At 37.5% G+C, this 16,527-nt stretch overlaps 1 protein-coding gene across 3 annotated transcripts in view; it reads left to right on the forward strand.

Annotated features, from left to right (window-relative positions):
* The window catches only part of CDH12 (cadherin 12), a 1,192,649-nt gene that overhangs the window by 1,137,693 nt on the left and 38,429 nt on the right, over nucleotides 1-16,527 (forward strand). For all 3 annotated transcript variants that reach the window (XM_060400262.1, XM_042233916.2, XM_060400263.1), the window contains exon 9: nucleotides 4,730-4,983. In XM_060400262.1, the coding sequence (XP_060256245.1) occupies nucleotides 4,730-4,983 (254 nt within the window). The remainder of the gene's footprint in view (nucleotides 1-4,729; nucleotides 4,984-16,527) is intronic.

The raw sequence follows: 16,527 nt of genomic DNA on the forward strand, positions 1-16,527 counted from the left end.
ACTTGTTAAAGAGATTGTCTTTACTCCATTGTATATTCTTGCCCCTTTGTCAAAGATAAGGTGTCCATAGGTGTGTGGATTTATCTCTGGGCTTTCTATTTTGTTCCATTGATCTATATGTCTGTCTTTGTGTCAGTACCATACTGTTTTGATGACTGTGGCTTTGTAGTAGAGCCTGAAGTCAGGCAAGTTGATTCCTCCAGTTCCATTCTTCTTTCTCAAGATTGCTTTGGCAATTCGAGGTTTTTTTGTATTTCCATACACATCTTGAAATTATTTGTTCTAGTTCTGTGAAAAATATGGCTGGTAGCTTGATAGGGATTGTATTGAATTTGTGCTTTGGTAGTATACTCATTTTCACTATATTGATTCTTCCGATCCATGAACATGGTATATTTCTCCATCTATTAGTGTCCTCTTTGATTTCTTTCATCAGTGTTTTATAGTTTTCTATATATAGGTCTTAATTCATTTCTTTATGGCTTTACGACTGCTGGCCCTACTTACTTTGCAGGCTGTTGGTCAAGGTCTGGTCTCAGTTACCACATGCACCCCAGGCAGGTGGGCTCCTACATCACAAATGTACTTCTTCAAGGCTGGGAGCAATTAGTAGCTTCTACTAAACCTCACATGATTACATCAGACCCTTTAAATAAAAATCTCCCTTGTAATTAACTCAGTGTTAAGTGATTAAAGACCTTGATTATATTTGCATTATTTATTTTTCCATAAAACTTAGCAAATTCATGGTATAATACTGCATTCCATGATTTCACTTCAGAGGACCCTCACACACTCAAGGGCATAAAGTTATACAAGAGATTATATTGTTCTGGGGGCAAGAATCTTCGGGAGAGGCTGGAATTTGGTCTACCAAAGCTGCTTCTCAGATTCCTCAAAATATAACTCTAGCTACCCATTTTTGCTCAACATTTTCTGGAAAAGTGACAAGGCCTGAAAGAGCCCAGGGGATTATTCTCTTGTATTTTATGACAAAAATTGTTCTTCCCTCTTTGAAATGAGAAAATCATTTGGCACTTAATATTTTATGTAGCTTTACATGACCTGGACCTCAGCAAAGTAAAAGCAGAGAAAGTGGATAAAAAGATAGAAGCAAAAAGATAATATCTTGATTAATTTCTCCTTTTATATTCTAAAGAACATTTAAAAATATCTTATTTCATTTCTCCACAGTTTTTTTTTTTCTTACCTTACTACTCCCTACAATATGAATTACCTCTTGAAAACTCTGACTTTGCTAACCTTCCTTTATTGAAACATCCCTAGGAGAAGGAGCTACTCAACTGAATTCTCTTCAATCAATCATTTCCTTACTTTTCTAGAAAGGTTCATAAAATTAAATGTGCCCCAAGCAGTACCGCAAAGTTTTCTATTTAATGTGGCAGAACTAAATTAACTTCATCATAGTGGATTTCTGTTATAGAAAATGATTCATTTCCTAACAATAACAAAAAGTTCCGTTTTTTTCTATACTTATTTCAAATAATAAGACTTTTGTTGATTGCAAAGTTAGATGAACTTCATTCCTCAGCACCACCCCATCTTACCCTGCGGCCACAAAATTGGAGGGCAGTCTGTCAGATCAGCTGGATAAAGTCAACTAGAGAGAGACTGGTATTGATTTTTTTTCCTCCCCCTCTCTTTCTGACTTATCCAGTTTTATAAAATGGCATTACCTAAGGGCCAGGATCATGAAGAAGTAAGGCCATCTAAGATATTACTGTGACATTTCTCCTACAATTTTCTTCAGTTATTTGATCACTGCAGGATGTACATTTTCAGTCTTAAAAGAATATCTGTATGTACGGAAAGTTTATTTCATCTCACTCTTTATCTCCACAACCACTAAGTATTTGCCTGCAGTGACAGGTCAGGAGTTCTTAAAAGACAGAAATTATGTTTGATCTCCTAAAAGGAAATTTTTAAAAAATGTGTTTTTTTAAATATAAATTTATTTATTTTAATTGGAGGCTAATTACTTTACAATATTGTATTAGTTTTGCCATACATCAACATGAATCCACCACAGGTACACACATGTTCCCCATCCTGAACCCCCTTCCCTCCCCCCTCCCTGTACCATCCCTCTGGGTTTTAATTTTCCCTTCATTTCTGGACTTGAAATGACTTTCGAAGTGGGGAGACAAGTCCATCAGTGGCAAGTCCGTAACAGTGGCATGTTTTTTAAGTAGGTAAATAAAGCTGAGATCTTGTCAAGAAATAATTTGCCTAATCCCACAATCAGAAGCCTTCCAATATCTAGGAGAAGTAGAGAGAGAAAGGAAGAATAGCTGGTACCAACTTTTTCATTTTAAGGGAGTTAATTCTGGTACAGAGAAGGGTGTCAGTGACAGCCACAGCGGATCAAATAGCTTTCTAGACAAACGGACCAAAGATGAAGTCAAAATTGTCTTACACCAGAAGTTATGGATAACTAGGATAAAAATTACATTGTTTAACATTTATGGAGCATTTGGAGTTTGAAAAAACAAGCTATATTTTATAAGTTTGCACAGCTTATAAATTATACATAACTCAGATATCTCTTTGGCATCCAATTCCCCTTGAATACGTCACAAGATGGGAGACTTAGTACTTCTACAGACAACTCAGGCAGTAAGCAGGATGGAAAACCATATTATCTTTGTCTCTTCTGTATTCCTTGGATGTTTTCCAGGTCTTAATACCAGTAGGCAATCAATATCTTTTAATGTTAATTTAATTTTGCGGGGTTTGATTTGTTAGAAACTTCTTCTGTTTTAACTTAAAGTTGACATATTTAGTAAACTAAATTATTGTTAACTCCCCATTGAAAGACATAGAGTATACCAAACTGATGTTCAACATGAGAGCCTTTCAATATTTGAAAAGGTTTGTGCCTTTTTTTTTTTTTTTTTTTGTCTTGTCGTCTTCATTCCAGGTAAAAATTCTCAGTAATTGTAACAGTTTTGTGTTTTTGGTTTGAAAGATATTTACTAGCCTATTCTGGCAATTGGTTGTCTTTTCTTGAGCCCCATTCCTTTAAGAAAACACAGTAGTTTAAGCTGTAGGCTGATCAAACCAGTAGCATTATGGGATCATCTCTTTATTGAGATACTATGTCTCTATATGTGTAACCAATAGCCACAATATCAACCATGGCATATTGTGCAATAACTCTACTTGTATTAGTTTTAAGACAAATGAAAAGTCTTAGAAAGAAGGAGATGAAAGTTGAAGAAAATCAGTACTATATGTAAAAACTTATGAGCTGAATAAATGAAAATAAAACATTAAATCCAAGGCAAATAAATATATGAGTGAAAACTGGACGAATTTAAACAAAGTAAAGGGAATAATTACAGGGAAAATAAAGATAGATCCCCCTGAGTGAAAATTACTGTGAAAGAGACTTTATTTCAAGTTTGAGAAGTGTTACTTTTTGCTATAATAAACTTGATTAATTTGTGATTTTTTGATTTCATAGCAATTTTTTTTTTCCTTTTCTTTTCCTTTTTTTCTCAGGAAATGCCTAAAACAGCAATCTTGTCCTTAAAAGAGTGAAAGGTACCCACTTTATTTCCTCCAGGTGTACGAAGGCCCAAAAGGGACATGTGAACACAACATTGGAGTCATACTAGAGGGAATTAATTGAGAAAGCAGAAACTTCTAAAGGTCCCAGAAAATCACTGTGTTAATTAACTATGTTCATGTTAATTTCATATTGTCTTAGTTTGTCACAGGTGATTAGAAGTCAAAGCCAGTGACCTTAAAGTTTTCATTTTAATTAAGCACTGCAGCAGCAGCATATTTTTATAATGTAATATTTATAGTTATTGGGAACATAAAACTAATATTCAGAAAAAGGGTAAATGTAAGCAAAGTGAAAAATCAAGGATCAATGACTCCAGGGACAAATTACATCCAAATATTCTGTCTAATGTTGTTCTTTAATTATATATGCTCAAAGCCTTAATGCTTGGTCAAATATCCTGATAATGCATTATAGTACCTACCAATTATGTGTGTAAAGCTGACAACACAAAGGCCCAAAACTAGACCTTGCTGCTGGGAAAGACTGAAGGCACAAGGAGAAGTGGACAATAGAGGATGAGATGGTTGGACAGCATAACCAACTCAATGCATATGCGTTTGAGCTAACTCTGGGAGATAGTGAAGGACAGGGAAGCCTGGCGCGCTGTAGTCCATGGTGTCACGAAGACTCGGATGGAACTTAGACCTCAGCCACACACATAGACGTTTTACAGCAAAAACACTTAGATATTCAATAATATTTAATAGAAAATGGTATTATCATCAAAATAATAAAAATCATCCAACAACAAAATACATTTTGCTACGCCAAATTCTCAGCTGGAATGGGGGAAAAAAAAAAAAAGCATTAATTTCAATTTTGTTGTATTTGTAATTACTGCTTAGATCCACCAGATGTCAGTATTGGATAAGAGCAGAAAATACTCCATAGACGATCTGCTGTTGTAACTAGTTACAACAGCAGATATATGCAATTATCTTTACAAGTTACCCAGGCACTTCTACAAGCGGTCTCTTCTATTAAGCTGTTTAAGTTTTACTTCCCTTATCCACTGATTTTTAAAGGGAAATGATAATTTGCTACTAACTTGCAAGTCACTCTGCAGCAAGGTCGGTCATCCTCGCCACATCCTATATGACAGTATCTCTCACTTTCGTTTTGTCCCCCCTATAGCCATTAGATTTTGAAACAAAGAAAGCTTACACTTTTAAAGTAGAGGCCTCCAACGTTCACCTGGACCACCGGTTTCACTCCGCGGGCCCTTTCAAGGACACGGCCACGGTGAAGATCAGCGTGCTGGACGTGGACGAGCCACCGGTGTTCAGCAAGCCGCTCTACACCATGGAGGTTTATGAAGACACTCCCGTAGGGACCATCATTGGTGCTGTCACTGCGCAAGACCTGGACGTGGGCAGCAGTGCCGTTAGGTAAGAAAAAGCAGTGCTTTCTGTTCTATGTGTCAGAAAGAGAATGAAAAGAAGACTCACCAGGCTTGTATGAATGATTTAGTTATAGAATGCAATGCTTGAAAGTGTAAAGGCTTTTCATGGTAAGTAGAATAAAGGAAGAGCCATTGGGCTTTCTTGATAGCTCAGCTGGTAAAGAATTCTCATGCAATGTGGGAGTGGGAGACATGGGTTCAAATCCCTGGGTTGGGAAGATCCCCTGGAGAAAGGAATGGGTCTCCACTACAGTATTCTGGCCTGGAGAATACCATGGACTGTATAGTCCATGCGGTCACAAAGAGTCAGACACGACTGAACAACTTTCACTTCATAGGTTTTGAGCAAAAACATCTGATAGCAATCCCTGTAACGGGGTTTAGTAGTGACCGGATTTTGGACTTGTCACTCAAGCTGATCAACCTCAGTTTTTTATCCACAAAAGAGATTTAGTAGTCAGCCTAAAAGGATGAGTCTCACAAATAACGATATTAAGTACATTCTCAGTGCCCCAAATATCACATATATATAAAATACATTTTTCAATTATTGTAAAATCTCTGTCCCCTACCCAAAGTTGGTGTTTGAAAAAAGATTGTTCGACCATTCGTAATTTGCAGTTTGTTTTTTTCACTGTGGCAATGGTATCTCCTGATAGAAGCACAGTTGCAGTCAGATTTAAGGTAAGATGCACTGTGGAGTTGCTCAAAGTCCAGACTTGGCAAGGAGCTCCTTATTGGCATACGGCTGCTGAGTAGTGAGTCTGACAAAGCAATCAGTAAGACAAAGCAAGAGAAAGAAAGTGTAAGGAAACACTCACTCTTCCCCCACCCATAAATGCCACTTATATTGCTCAAACATGGTAGCATTCCCTTTTCCTCACTTATAAATTGATCCTGTAAGATATTTTGAGATTTGTTCTGATTCAGCTTTGCTTCTTCTGGGTACTTAATCTGTGCCGTGTGTTGATGCACCTACAAAAAGGACAGGAGGGGTGGGGAATACAATACCAAAAAAAAAAAAAATATCCACAAAACAGAAACAGACTCACAGACATTGTGGTTGCCAAGGGCAGGTGTGGTGAGGGAGGGAAGGACTGGGAGTTTGAGATTAGCAGATGCAAACTGAAAAAGGGACAGAGAGAAAAATGGGGTTTGTTCTGAATCTTCTAATGCTAAGGAGTCGAAGCTTAGCATACAAAATCCAAAACAAAGAACACATTAAATAGATTTTAAAGCAAAACAGTACTCTGTTGCCATAGGAAAAATGCATAGATGCATACAAGATTTTAAGTCATGGGGTATTGAGTGATTAAAAAAAACAAAAATCTCCCTTTCAGTGGTGGCCTCAACATGTTCATAGCATAGAGAAAACTCTCAGGCAATGGCTTGAAAGCATAGAAGCTCTGCTGTTTGTATGTGTCAAATCTATCCCCTAAAATGGCCTAGATGCCTTCCTTCTCGAAGCATGTCTGTGATCAAGAGAGAACTCTAAAAGAGCACATTTGTCTTGAGAAAAGGAAGAAAAAGTGCCATTATTTAGCACCCTTACCTATCAGGTTGAATCCTGGCTCATTCCCTCATTGGGTTCAACTTGTTATACATGCTCAAATTATTGCATGATTCACTTTCAGTTAAAGTCCAGAAAAGTCTGTTTATTTTCAGTGTTCATAGGGGCATTCTCAAGAATCTGCTGCATTAGTAGTTGTTATACATTAATCTGTCATCATTTATCAGTCTTGTTCCTGAACACCCTGTGTGTGCTGCTAGTCATTGTGAAAGTAGAAAATGCTTGCTGAGTAGATTTACAGGTAATTTCAAGAATGTAAACAGAATGGAAGAAATACTGAAGGTTGTAAAGAAAGCAGTAAAAAATGTAAATAAATACGGATTGAAATTCTCTGCACTTCGATAGATGAGAATTGTGGGACAAAATGGGACATGATATCTCAGGGGACATGCTAAGTTGTTTAATTTGCTATGTTCTATTTTTGAATACTGGTCATAGCATGATAGGGTCAAGATACGAACAAAATATTATTTTAATGAAATACTTTTTAAAAATCAGAGCATTTGCCACTAAAAATATCACCCTGTAAAGGTAAAGGTGAGAATTACACACTTCTAAGCATAAGGAAATAATTAGATCCAACCCAAGTGTGTGGAATAAAGGAAGGCTACAGTGTAGAGAAATTCTCCAGCTACAAGCCTATCTTCTTTGTTTTTCATGTCACAGAAGCTAGTGTCTGACAAGAGCTACTTTGAAATAAGGGAGCATCCTTAGTCTTAGTTCTAATGGGTGGCAGCCCGATTCACTGAAGCTGTAGACACAGATGGATCTAATTGATCCCCATGAGGAGTTGTCAAGAGACAGAGGTGGTTTAGAATCAACATAAAAGTTGTCTTACTTTCATGTCTTTGGAGGAAACAGTATACTTGAATCAAATCAGTTGAGAAATGTGGAGTATGAATCACTTCTAAGCCTGAAAACATGTTTGCTCACATAAAAATGATAGTAAAAATATGTTATAAAAAATTAGCATCAAAATGACAAATTCCTTGGCATGTGTAGGTATGTTCTGTTTGTTTTCCTTTGCTTTACTGGTTTGCATTACCCTTTTCATAGGGTTATTGTGCCTGGTATTAATTTAAGACTAGGGTATTCCACATCACTGAATATTTTATTAATATTATTATTTCATCATCACTGAGCATAGCAAAGAGCCAGAAAGCAATGGCATTAACTGGGACTACACAACTTTAGAAGAAATGTTCAGTTAGGTGTAATGCCCCCACAAGTAATCCATGTCCTCTCCCCTCTTGCCATGAGCTTAATTTCTAGCTATTGTTTCCTTTACATTTCTATTCTTTGTCTTCTTGTTGTTGCTCAGTCCTTAAATCCTGTCTAACTCTTTGCCACCCCCATGGACTACAGCACACCAGGCTTCCCTGTCTTTCACTATCTCCCAGAGTTTGCTCAGACTCATCCATTGAGTCAGTGATGTTAACTGTTTCATCCTTTGCCGGTCCCTTCTCTATTTGCCTTCAATCCTTCCCAATATCAGGGTCTTTTCCAGTGAATCAGCTCTTTGCACCAGGTGGCCATAGTATTGGAGATTCAGTGTGAGCATCCGTCCTTCCAAAGAATATTCAGAGTTGATTTCCTTTAGGGTTGACTGGTTTGGTTTCCTTGCAGTCCAAGGGGCTCTCAAGAGTCTTCTCCAAAACCACAATTCAAAAACATCAATTCATGAAGTGATGGGACTCGATGCCATGATCTTAGTCATACTCAGTGGCAATTCAGCTCAGTTCAGTTACTCAGTTGTGTCTGACTCTTTGCGACCCCATGAATCGCAGCACACCAGGCCTCCCTGTTCACCACCACCTCCCGGAGTTCACTCAAACTCATGTCCATCGAGTCGGTAATGCCATCCAGCCATCTCATCCTCTGTTGCCCCCTTTTTCTCCTGCCCCCAATCCCTCCCAGCATCAGAGTCTTTTCCAATGAGGTGGCCAAAGTACTAGAGTTTCAGCTTTAGCATCATTCCTTCCAAGGAACACCCAGGGTTGATCTCCTTTAGAATGGACTGGTTGGATCTCCTTTCAGTCAGGGACTCTCAAAAGTCTTCTCCAACACCACAATTCAAAAGCATCAATTCTTTGGCTTTCAGCTTTCTTCACAGTCCAACTGTCACATCCATACATGACCACAGGAAAAACCATAGCCTTGACTAGACGGACCTTTGTTGGCAAAGTAATGTCTCTGCTTTTGAATATGCTATCTAGGTTGGTCATAACTTTTCTTCCAAGGAGTAAGTGTCTTTTAATTTCATGGCTGCAGTCACCATCTGCAGCAGTGGCAATTAGCTAACAGCAAATAGTGATGTCATCATAGCTTATTCTTTGGCCAGAGTTTTTTAAGCATCACAATGATTATTTTATAGAGAATCTGAGGCCCAGGAAAACTCAATTACGACTTCAGTAAAATGGGAAGGACCTCCTTGATGGTTCAGATGGTAAAGATTCTTCCTGCAATGCAGGAGACCCAGGTTTGATCCCTGGGTTGGGAAGATCTCCTGGAGGAGGGTAACCCCCTCCAGTATTCTTGCCTGGAGAATTCCATGGACAGAGGAGCCTGGTGGGCTAGAGTCTATGAGGTTGCAAAGAGTAGGACATGACTGAGTGACTAATATGAACATAATTAGCTAGATTCTAATTGTTCTGCTAATAAAGGTTTATTGAGGCATTTATCTAGGTTTTTGCATTGCTTTGTAATTCCAGAAGTTTGGGGAATACAAAGAAAATTTTATAATTTTCAGTAACTTGTTAAAATAGGATGCCAAGACATGTCAGTAAAAGATGTACAATATTTGATTTTTTAATATGTGATAACCAGGGACCTTATTATATGCCTGCAAGCATTCTAAACACTTTACATAGGTTCATCTTGTTTAAAACTTACAATAACTTTACTTAAACCTGAAAAGTGTTGTATTCAAGTATGTGAACATTGACATTGGTCAGGCTAGAAATATAAAATTAAAAAATACAGTTCTTTTACTGACACTTGTGTACATATGGAAAAAAAAAGGTTATTACTTGAGATTTAGTACATCTTATTTTTCTAGATAATTACAAAGTCCTTACAAGATTTACATATAGCTAAGAATTTATTGACAAAATTCAGTGGATTTATGATACAGATCTATAGCTCTAATTTGTATAAGGATTGGGTCTTGATATCCAATGATGTATTTGCTTTTATTTTAAAACAAATTTTGCATTTTTGTAATGATATGATGGCTGAATGTCCAGATAATAGTTATGATGGTGAATGTCTTGAAGCTATCTTTTTGAGCTTCATGTAACTCCTCAGAATGAAGCAATGTCCTAGTCTATGTTTTTTGTCTCATTGTTGTTGTTTTTTCTTTGTTTTTGTTCACACCATATGGCATGTGGGATCTTAATTCCCTGACCAGGGATTGAACCCATGCCCTCTTCACTGGAATTCTGATTCTTAACCACTGGATGGCTAGGGAAGTCCCTAAGTCTATGGTCTTTATTACTTACCTAAATGTTTGGGGTTTGCATTCTGTCTGCTAGAGTTTCAGTTTCTTTGCTTTCTCTCAAAGGGTTGAGTGCTCTATGTAAGTGTAAATTTCATAGCTCTTTCCCTCCTGTCTATAATTTGCATACTTTTAGAGAATAGCTTTTTTTTTAAATCAGTTATTTAGAATTTTTATATTTTTGCTTTTTTTTAAAGATTGTTACTTCAAATATATCCTAAACTGATATAAATCTTTCACCATAAAAATTATTATAATAGTCAGAATCCAGTTCATAAGCTGTCCAAGGTTATTTTGAGTTAAGAGAATGTGAGTAATTTTCAGAGAGAAGGAGCTAAACAGTTGACAAATCACAATGAAAGAAATGGAAGATTAGTTATCTAATCAAAGAAAAAAACAGAAAATAAAAGCTTTCTTTCAAATGTGATGCCCATATTTGTGTATCAAATGGTAAATGACTCTAGTTACAATGACGTCTTTCTTCAGAGACATTGGCCATGGCGTTCAGTGAGAGTAAATAGATCCAGCTTGATTTGCTGGCATTTGATTCAGTTCAAGGGAATAGCTATGATGTGGCTACATAAAAAGGCTTCAGAATAAGTACGTCTGGATACTCAAAGGTATAAAACAAATATTTCCATGCTTGAAATGTGATATGGTCATTATTAAGAGGAACAGTCAGCTATCTTTATAAGATAATTCAATGCATACATGCAAATACAAAATATTAAGGATGGAACAATAAATTCAGCCCTACTCTAAAGAAACTTTCTGTACAATCATTAAAGCAAAATATAATTATTTTATCCTTCTCGTTTGAGAAAGACTGTTAACAAAAATTCAAATATGTAAATAAGATAAAAGAAGTAAGAATACAGAATTTTGTAATACTGATGCTCTTGAACTATGGTGTTGGAGAAAAAGACTCTTGAGAGTCCCTTGGACTGGAAGGAGATCCAACCAGTCCATTCTGAAGGAGATCAACCCTGGGATTTCTTTGGAAGGAATGATGCTAAAGCTGAAGCTCCAGTACTTTGGCCACCTCATGCGAAGAGTTGACTCTTTGGAAAAGACTCTGATGCTGGGAGGGATTGGGGGCAGGAGAAGAAGGGGGCGACAGAGGATGAGATGGCTGGATGGCATCACGGACTCAATGGACGTGTGTCCGAGTGAACTCCAGGAGATGGTGATGGATAGGGAGGCCTGGAGTGCTGCGATTCATGGGGTCACAAAGAGTCGAACACGACTGAGTGACTGAACTGAACTGAACTGATGCTCAGTCCCTCAGTCATGTTCAACTCTTCGCAAACTTTTGGACTATAGCCAGCCAGGCTCCTCTGTCCGTGGGATTCTCTAGGCAAGAATACTAGAGTGGGTTTTCATTTCCTCCTCCAAGGGATCTCCCTGACCCAGGGATCAAACCCATATCTCCTGTGTCTCCTGCATTGCAGGTGGGTTCTTTACCTGTTGAGCCATCAGGGAAGCCCCCCAATTTTTTTTAAGGAAGCAACAAATACTTCCTAGAGGGTTTTGGCAAGGCTTCATGGGAAGACCATGAGCAAAGGTATGATCACATAATTTACTCACTTAGCCAGGTATTACTGTTCATATTTTTAATCCTGAAAAAAACTTTCACTACATGCTTGCTATCTAAGTTCTTAAGTGTGGAACCCATATTTAATCAATATTTGCCTAAACTTAATTTTCTTTCCACTAGAGGAAGCTGCTTTGAGGTCCCTGCAGAATAAATCAAAGACAAGGTTTAATGCCTTGGGGGCAGAGGGGAGTTGATATCTAGACACAGGCAGAAAACCAAGTGTGACTATTAAAAAATGACTAAAAAAAAAAAAAAATCCCCATAATGAGGAGAGCTTAAGCCACACTGAAGAAAATAAAAAAGTATAACAGATATGATCTCAATACTATGTAGATTATGGTATATTCCTTTACCATCTGAGACCTATTTTACACTTATTACATGCCTCGAGATGGAATTTAAAGGTAGACGAACTGTACCTTAATTTAATAATTTGATAATGTGTTTATCTTTTCATCAGACATTTCAAATAAACAAGGGAATCTGTCTTAACTGATATATGACTTAATTCTGCTGAGAGGAAATAAAGAATGAAGAGGAGGATTAGAAAAAAAAAAAACTAGCAGGAAATTAGAAAGTTTGAAAGTTTGAGAGAAACATATAGGGATTACCAAGAAAACAATGTAATTGTGATGTTGATGAAGCAATTACATTCTAAGTGTTGTGTGTGGCCTAAGTTCTCTGTAAGATGTTTATGGAAATAAATTGAACTGAATTTATTTTCATTTAGTTATCTGCAACCAGACATAATTTTTAAAAGGCAAACAAACATAAGAGAATAGTGAAGAGTGAAAATATTTTATCTATTTTTAGTAATTTAACAAAATAATATTTCCTACCTGGACTTGAACCATTACTTCTACATTTTATTGCTTAAAGAATGAAATGTAATACTTTTAACATAACTCTGTGTCGTCAAGTACTTTTGTGTAAAATGTGTTTGAGAATTGGGACAGGGTCAAAGTTAGCTTTTCCACTAACTGTGAGAAAGTTATTAGGCAAATTAAAAGAAACAATTTTAAGGGAAATGCTTACCTAATGAAGAGAACAAAACTTCGAGACATTTCTGAAAACTCATTTACAGAAAAGTAATAAAATTGTTCTCTGTCAAGTGGTTTGTGCAGATTAAGTTAATGCATTAACCTTTTGATTTCCATTCAATTATTAAAACAAATTTCTTAGCAACAGTCACTATGCATACTAGGAACTATAGATTTATATCATTTAGATCATAAATACCTTTTTCATTTGAATATTATCTTCTCACTTAATAAGTATAAGATGACTCAAACACAGTCAGTATCTGAAGGTTTTACGCATTTAAACTGGTGAGCTGGGCCAAGCTAGACATTTCATATTATACTGTTGTGATTAGCTGCAATTAAGATATCAATCTACTCTTAGATTGGATAAGGGCTGTAACAAAGTAAACTACTGATGGCTCACACTGGGATGGTGTTTTCCAGAAACATATCAAAGGCATTTTAGAACTGGGTTATGTCTTCTCTGAAAATACCCAGGAAATGTAGGAGTGTTTTCATTGTCAGTTCACTGATGATCAGTTCTTACCAATATTCCCTAATTGTTATACTGGGCAAAATATCACAATAGAAAATGGTCATTGTTTCAAGTTTATGATTCAGTCAGGCATAGACATTAGCCAGTCACACTAAGATAGGACCTTAGTAAAATACCAGGACCTAGTCTTAAGAGTTCGACCAGTTCCAGGAGGATGCTGAACATATTTCATTAAGTAGAAAATATTAAGAAGGCAGTAAGTTTTCTGAAGCTTCCCTGATGGCTCAGTTGGTAAAGTATCTGCCTGCATGCAGGAGACTCAGGTTCGATCCCTGGGGTGACAAGATCCCTTGGAGAAGGGAATGGCAACGATTCCAGTATGCTTACCTGGGAAATCCCATGGACAGAAGAGCCTGGAGGGCTACAGTCCATGGTGTTCCAAGAGCCAGCCAGACATTACTTAGCAACTAAACCGAGAGGATAACATATAAACAAAGCGGGTACCAACTTCACGAGATGATGGAGATAAAAACTAAATGCCAGAAAATAGTGAATGAGGACCAAGCAAAAGCACTATTGTAAAAAATAAAGCCTGACACTGTTCCAGTGCTTTGTGCTTCTAGGGTTTGCGGGGGGTTTGTAGTTCAGGAAGTTTTGTTTTTGTTTTGTTTTTCTTTTTGCTGCACTGGGTCTTAGTTGTGGCACGCAGGATCTTGCTCTAGTTGCCTGATGAGGGATCCAATCTGAATCCCCTGAGTCGGGAAGGTGAAATTTTAACCACTGGATCACGAGGGAAGACCCTCAGATGTTTTAAAGTTGAAAGATATACATGTTACAATTTGGTGCTACAACAAAGCATACCATTATGTGTTAGGAAGAAGGATTTTTGTTTTAAATGGAAAATAATACCAAATAATGGAAAATGTCGAAAGAGAGTGGGAGGAAAGGATACATACACACACGTACGTGTGTGTAAACATCCCACATGTGCGATTCTATAACTAGATACATACATCTCATCTCACTTCATCTGTACCACACTTTCCCTTACATGGCTAGATCGGCATTATTTTCCAAGTTTTATAAGAGACAAGGAGAACAGATAATAGAGAGAAAGATTCCTAACCTAGTTGCACAAGGTAAGTGAAGGAACTGGCATATCTCCCTAGTTTATCTCTCCATAAAGTTTATGTTCTTCATTCTATATATATATATTTCTTTGCCTCTCAGTGGTGGCTAATTTATGGAATGCAAACTTTATCTCAGTGTTAGACTGAAATAACTAAATAAATGAAATTTGCCTGTTCACTTTCCAATAAATTGAATTTTGGTTTGCTATATATACATATCAGAGAAGATATATGTATATATGTGTATGTATCAACAGAGATAGGCACATATTTTATGGATGCACTATTTAAGTTCTTGAAGTTTTAAACTCATTACTGGATAAAGTTAAAACTACATTTAAGAATAACCTGTGGGGATTCCCTGGTGGCGCAGTGGTAAAGAATCTACCTGCCAATTCAGAAGACACGTGTTTGATTCCTGGTCTGGGAAGATCCTGCATGCAACAATACAACTAAGTCCGTGGGCTACAATTGTTGATCGTGCTCTAGAGCCCAAAAAGCTGAGCTCATGCTCTGCAACAAGGGAGGCCACCAAATGGAGAAGAGAAGCCTGTGCACCACATCTCTCCCCAGCTAGAGAAAAGCCCATGGAGCAACAGAGCCAAAACAACAAATAAATAAAATATTTGTAAAAATTATATTTAAAGAATGACCTGTGAGTCTATAGTGATTCATTATCTATGTATTCTGTCTGAATCAGCTTTATAAATTGTAACATGCTGTAAGTGTTAACTAGAAGTCAAGTGATCAGTTTTTCCATTTTTTTTTTTTCTGGGACCAAGGACACTCAGTGCTAGTACTGAATAAGTCCTCACTCAGCAAACCTGAAATAGTGGATTGTCCTAAGTAAGACATTTCCTTGAAGTAGAAATATTTAACTATTCTATAGGTAGTAGGATCTGTGCATTGACTCAAGGTAAGGTTTAAGTTGCAGATGCTATGTGCAGATAACACCTCAGATCCTTGGCAACACAGAGATAAAGGGGCCACAAGTAATTTAGAGGGCCTTGAGTAAGAGAGACAAACACAGGCACAAAACGTGTATAATCTGTCTTTTGTTTCACAATCTGCAAAACAATTGAATGCTAAGGACAGCAAAGAAGGACCTAGTCATTGCATAGTTTTACAATGGTATAAATACAGAAGAGCTCTAAATAATATTATGCAGTTTAACTGGAGTAAATTAGAAAAGAAGAAAGGAATTCCTGAAACCAATGGAGATTCTACTTAAGGAATGGGAACATGAGAAGTTCTTCCAGTGAAACAAGCATAAATGGTGAAAACTATTTGTTAAAGCTTACTAAAAACCATTTGCTCTCTTTGGAAGATTTACTAAAAGCATATAGCAAATGATGAAACATTTACTCAAGAAGATCGATTAAAACTTTAGAACAGAAAGAGGCTGTGGAACTTGACCCAGGACCTGCTCTCTCACTTCCACTCTCATCTGCCAGTTAAGCCGGATAGAGAATTCTCTCTGGACCCTGGACAGAATTGTTAAGAAAAGATGGCTCCTCTGTCCTCAGCTCTCAATCATGAGATATATCATCTTGCTGGGAGGGGCAGGATGCTAGTGTTTCCAATCTCCACCTCTGAGTTTTCACTCAACCTCACTCACAGGGAGAAGTCCTTTCCAGGTAGGCTGAAAATTTGGAGTCTAGTCACCCTCACTTCATGTTGTTTGCTTCATTCCTGGAGAGTCTAAATGAGAATGAAATGAGAAGACCATCCTGCCTCCATCCAGGACCTGTAGAGTTAGAGAATTTCCTAGGGTAAAAGAGTCTGTATGACTAGACAACTTTCAGTTCATTTCAGTTCAGTCACTCAGTCATGTCTGACTCTTTGTGACCCCATCAATCGTAGCATGCCAGGCCTCTCTGTCTATCAGCAACTCCCGGAGTTCACTCAAACTCACGTCCATCGAGTCGGTGATGCCATCCAGCCATCTCATCCTCTGTCATCCCTTTCTCCTCCTGCCCCCAATCCCTCCCAGCATCAGAGTCTTTTCCAGTGAGTCAACCCTTTGCATGAGGTGGCCAAAGTATTGGAATTTCAGCTTTAGTAGCAGTCCTTCCAATGAACACCCAGGACTGATCTCCTTTAGAATGGGCTGGTTGGATCTCTTTGCAGTCTAAGGGACTCTCAAGAGTCTTCTCCAACACCACAGTTCAAAAGCATCAATTGTTCGCTGCTCAGCTTTCTTCATAGTCCAACTCTCA

Source organism: Ovis aries, chromosome 16 (genome assembly GCF_016772045.2).
Source record: "Ovis aries strain OAR_USU_Benz2616 breed Rambouillet chromosome 16, ARS-UI_Ramb_v3.0, whole genome shotgun sequence".
Classification (NCBI taxonomy): Eukaryota; Metazoa; Chordata; class Mammalia; order Artiodactyla; family Bovidae; genus Ovis; species Ovis aries.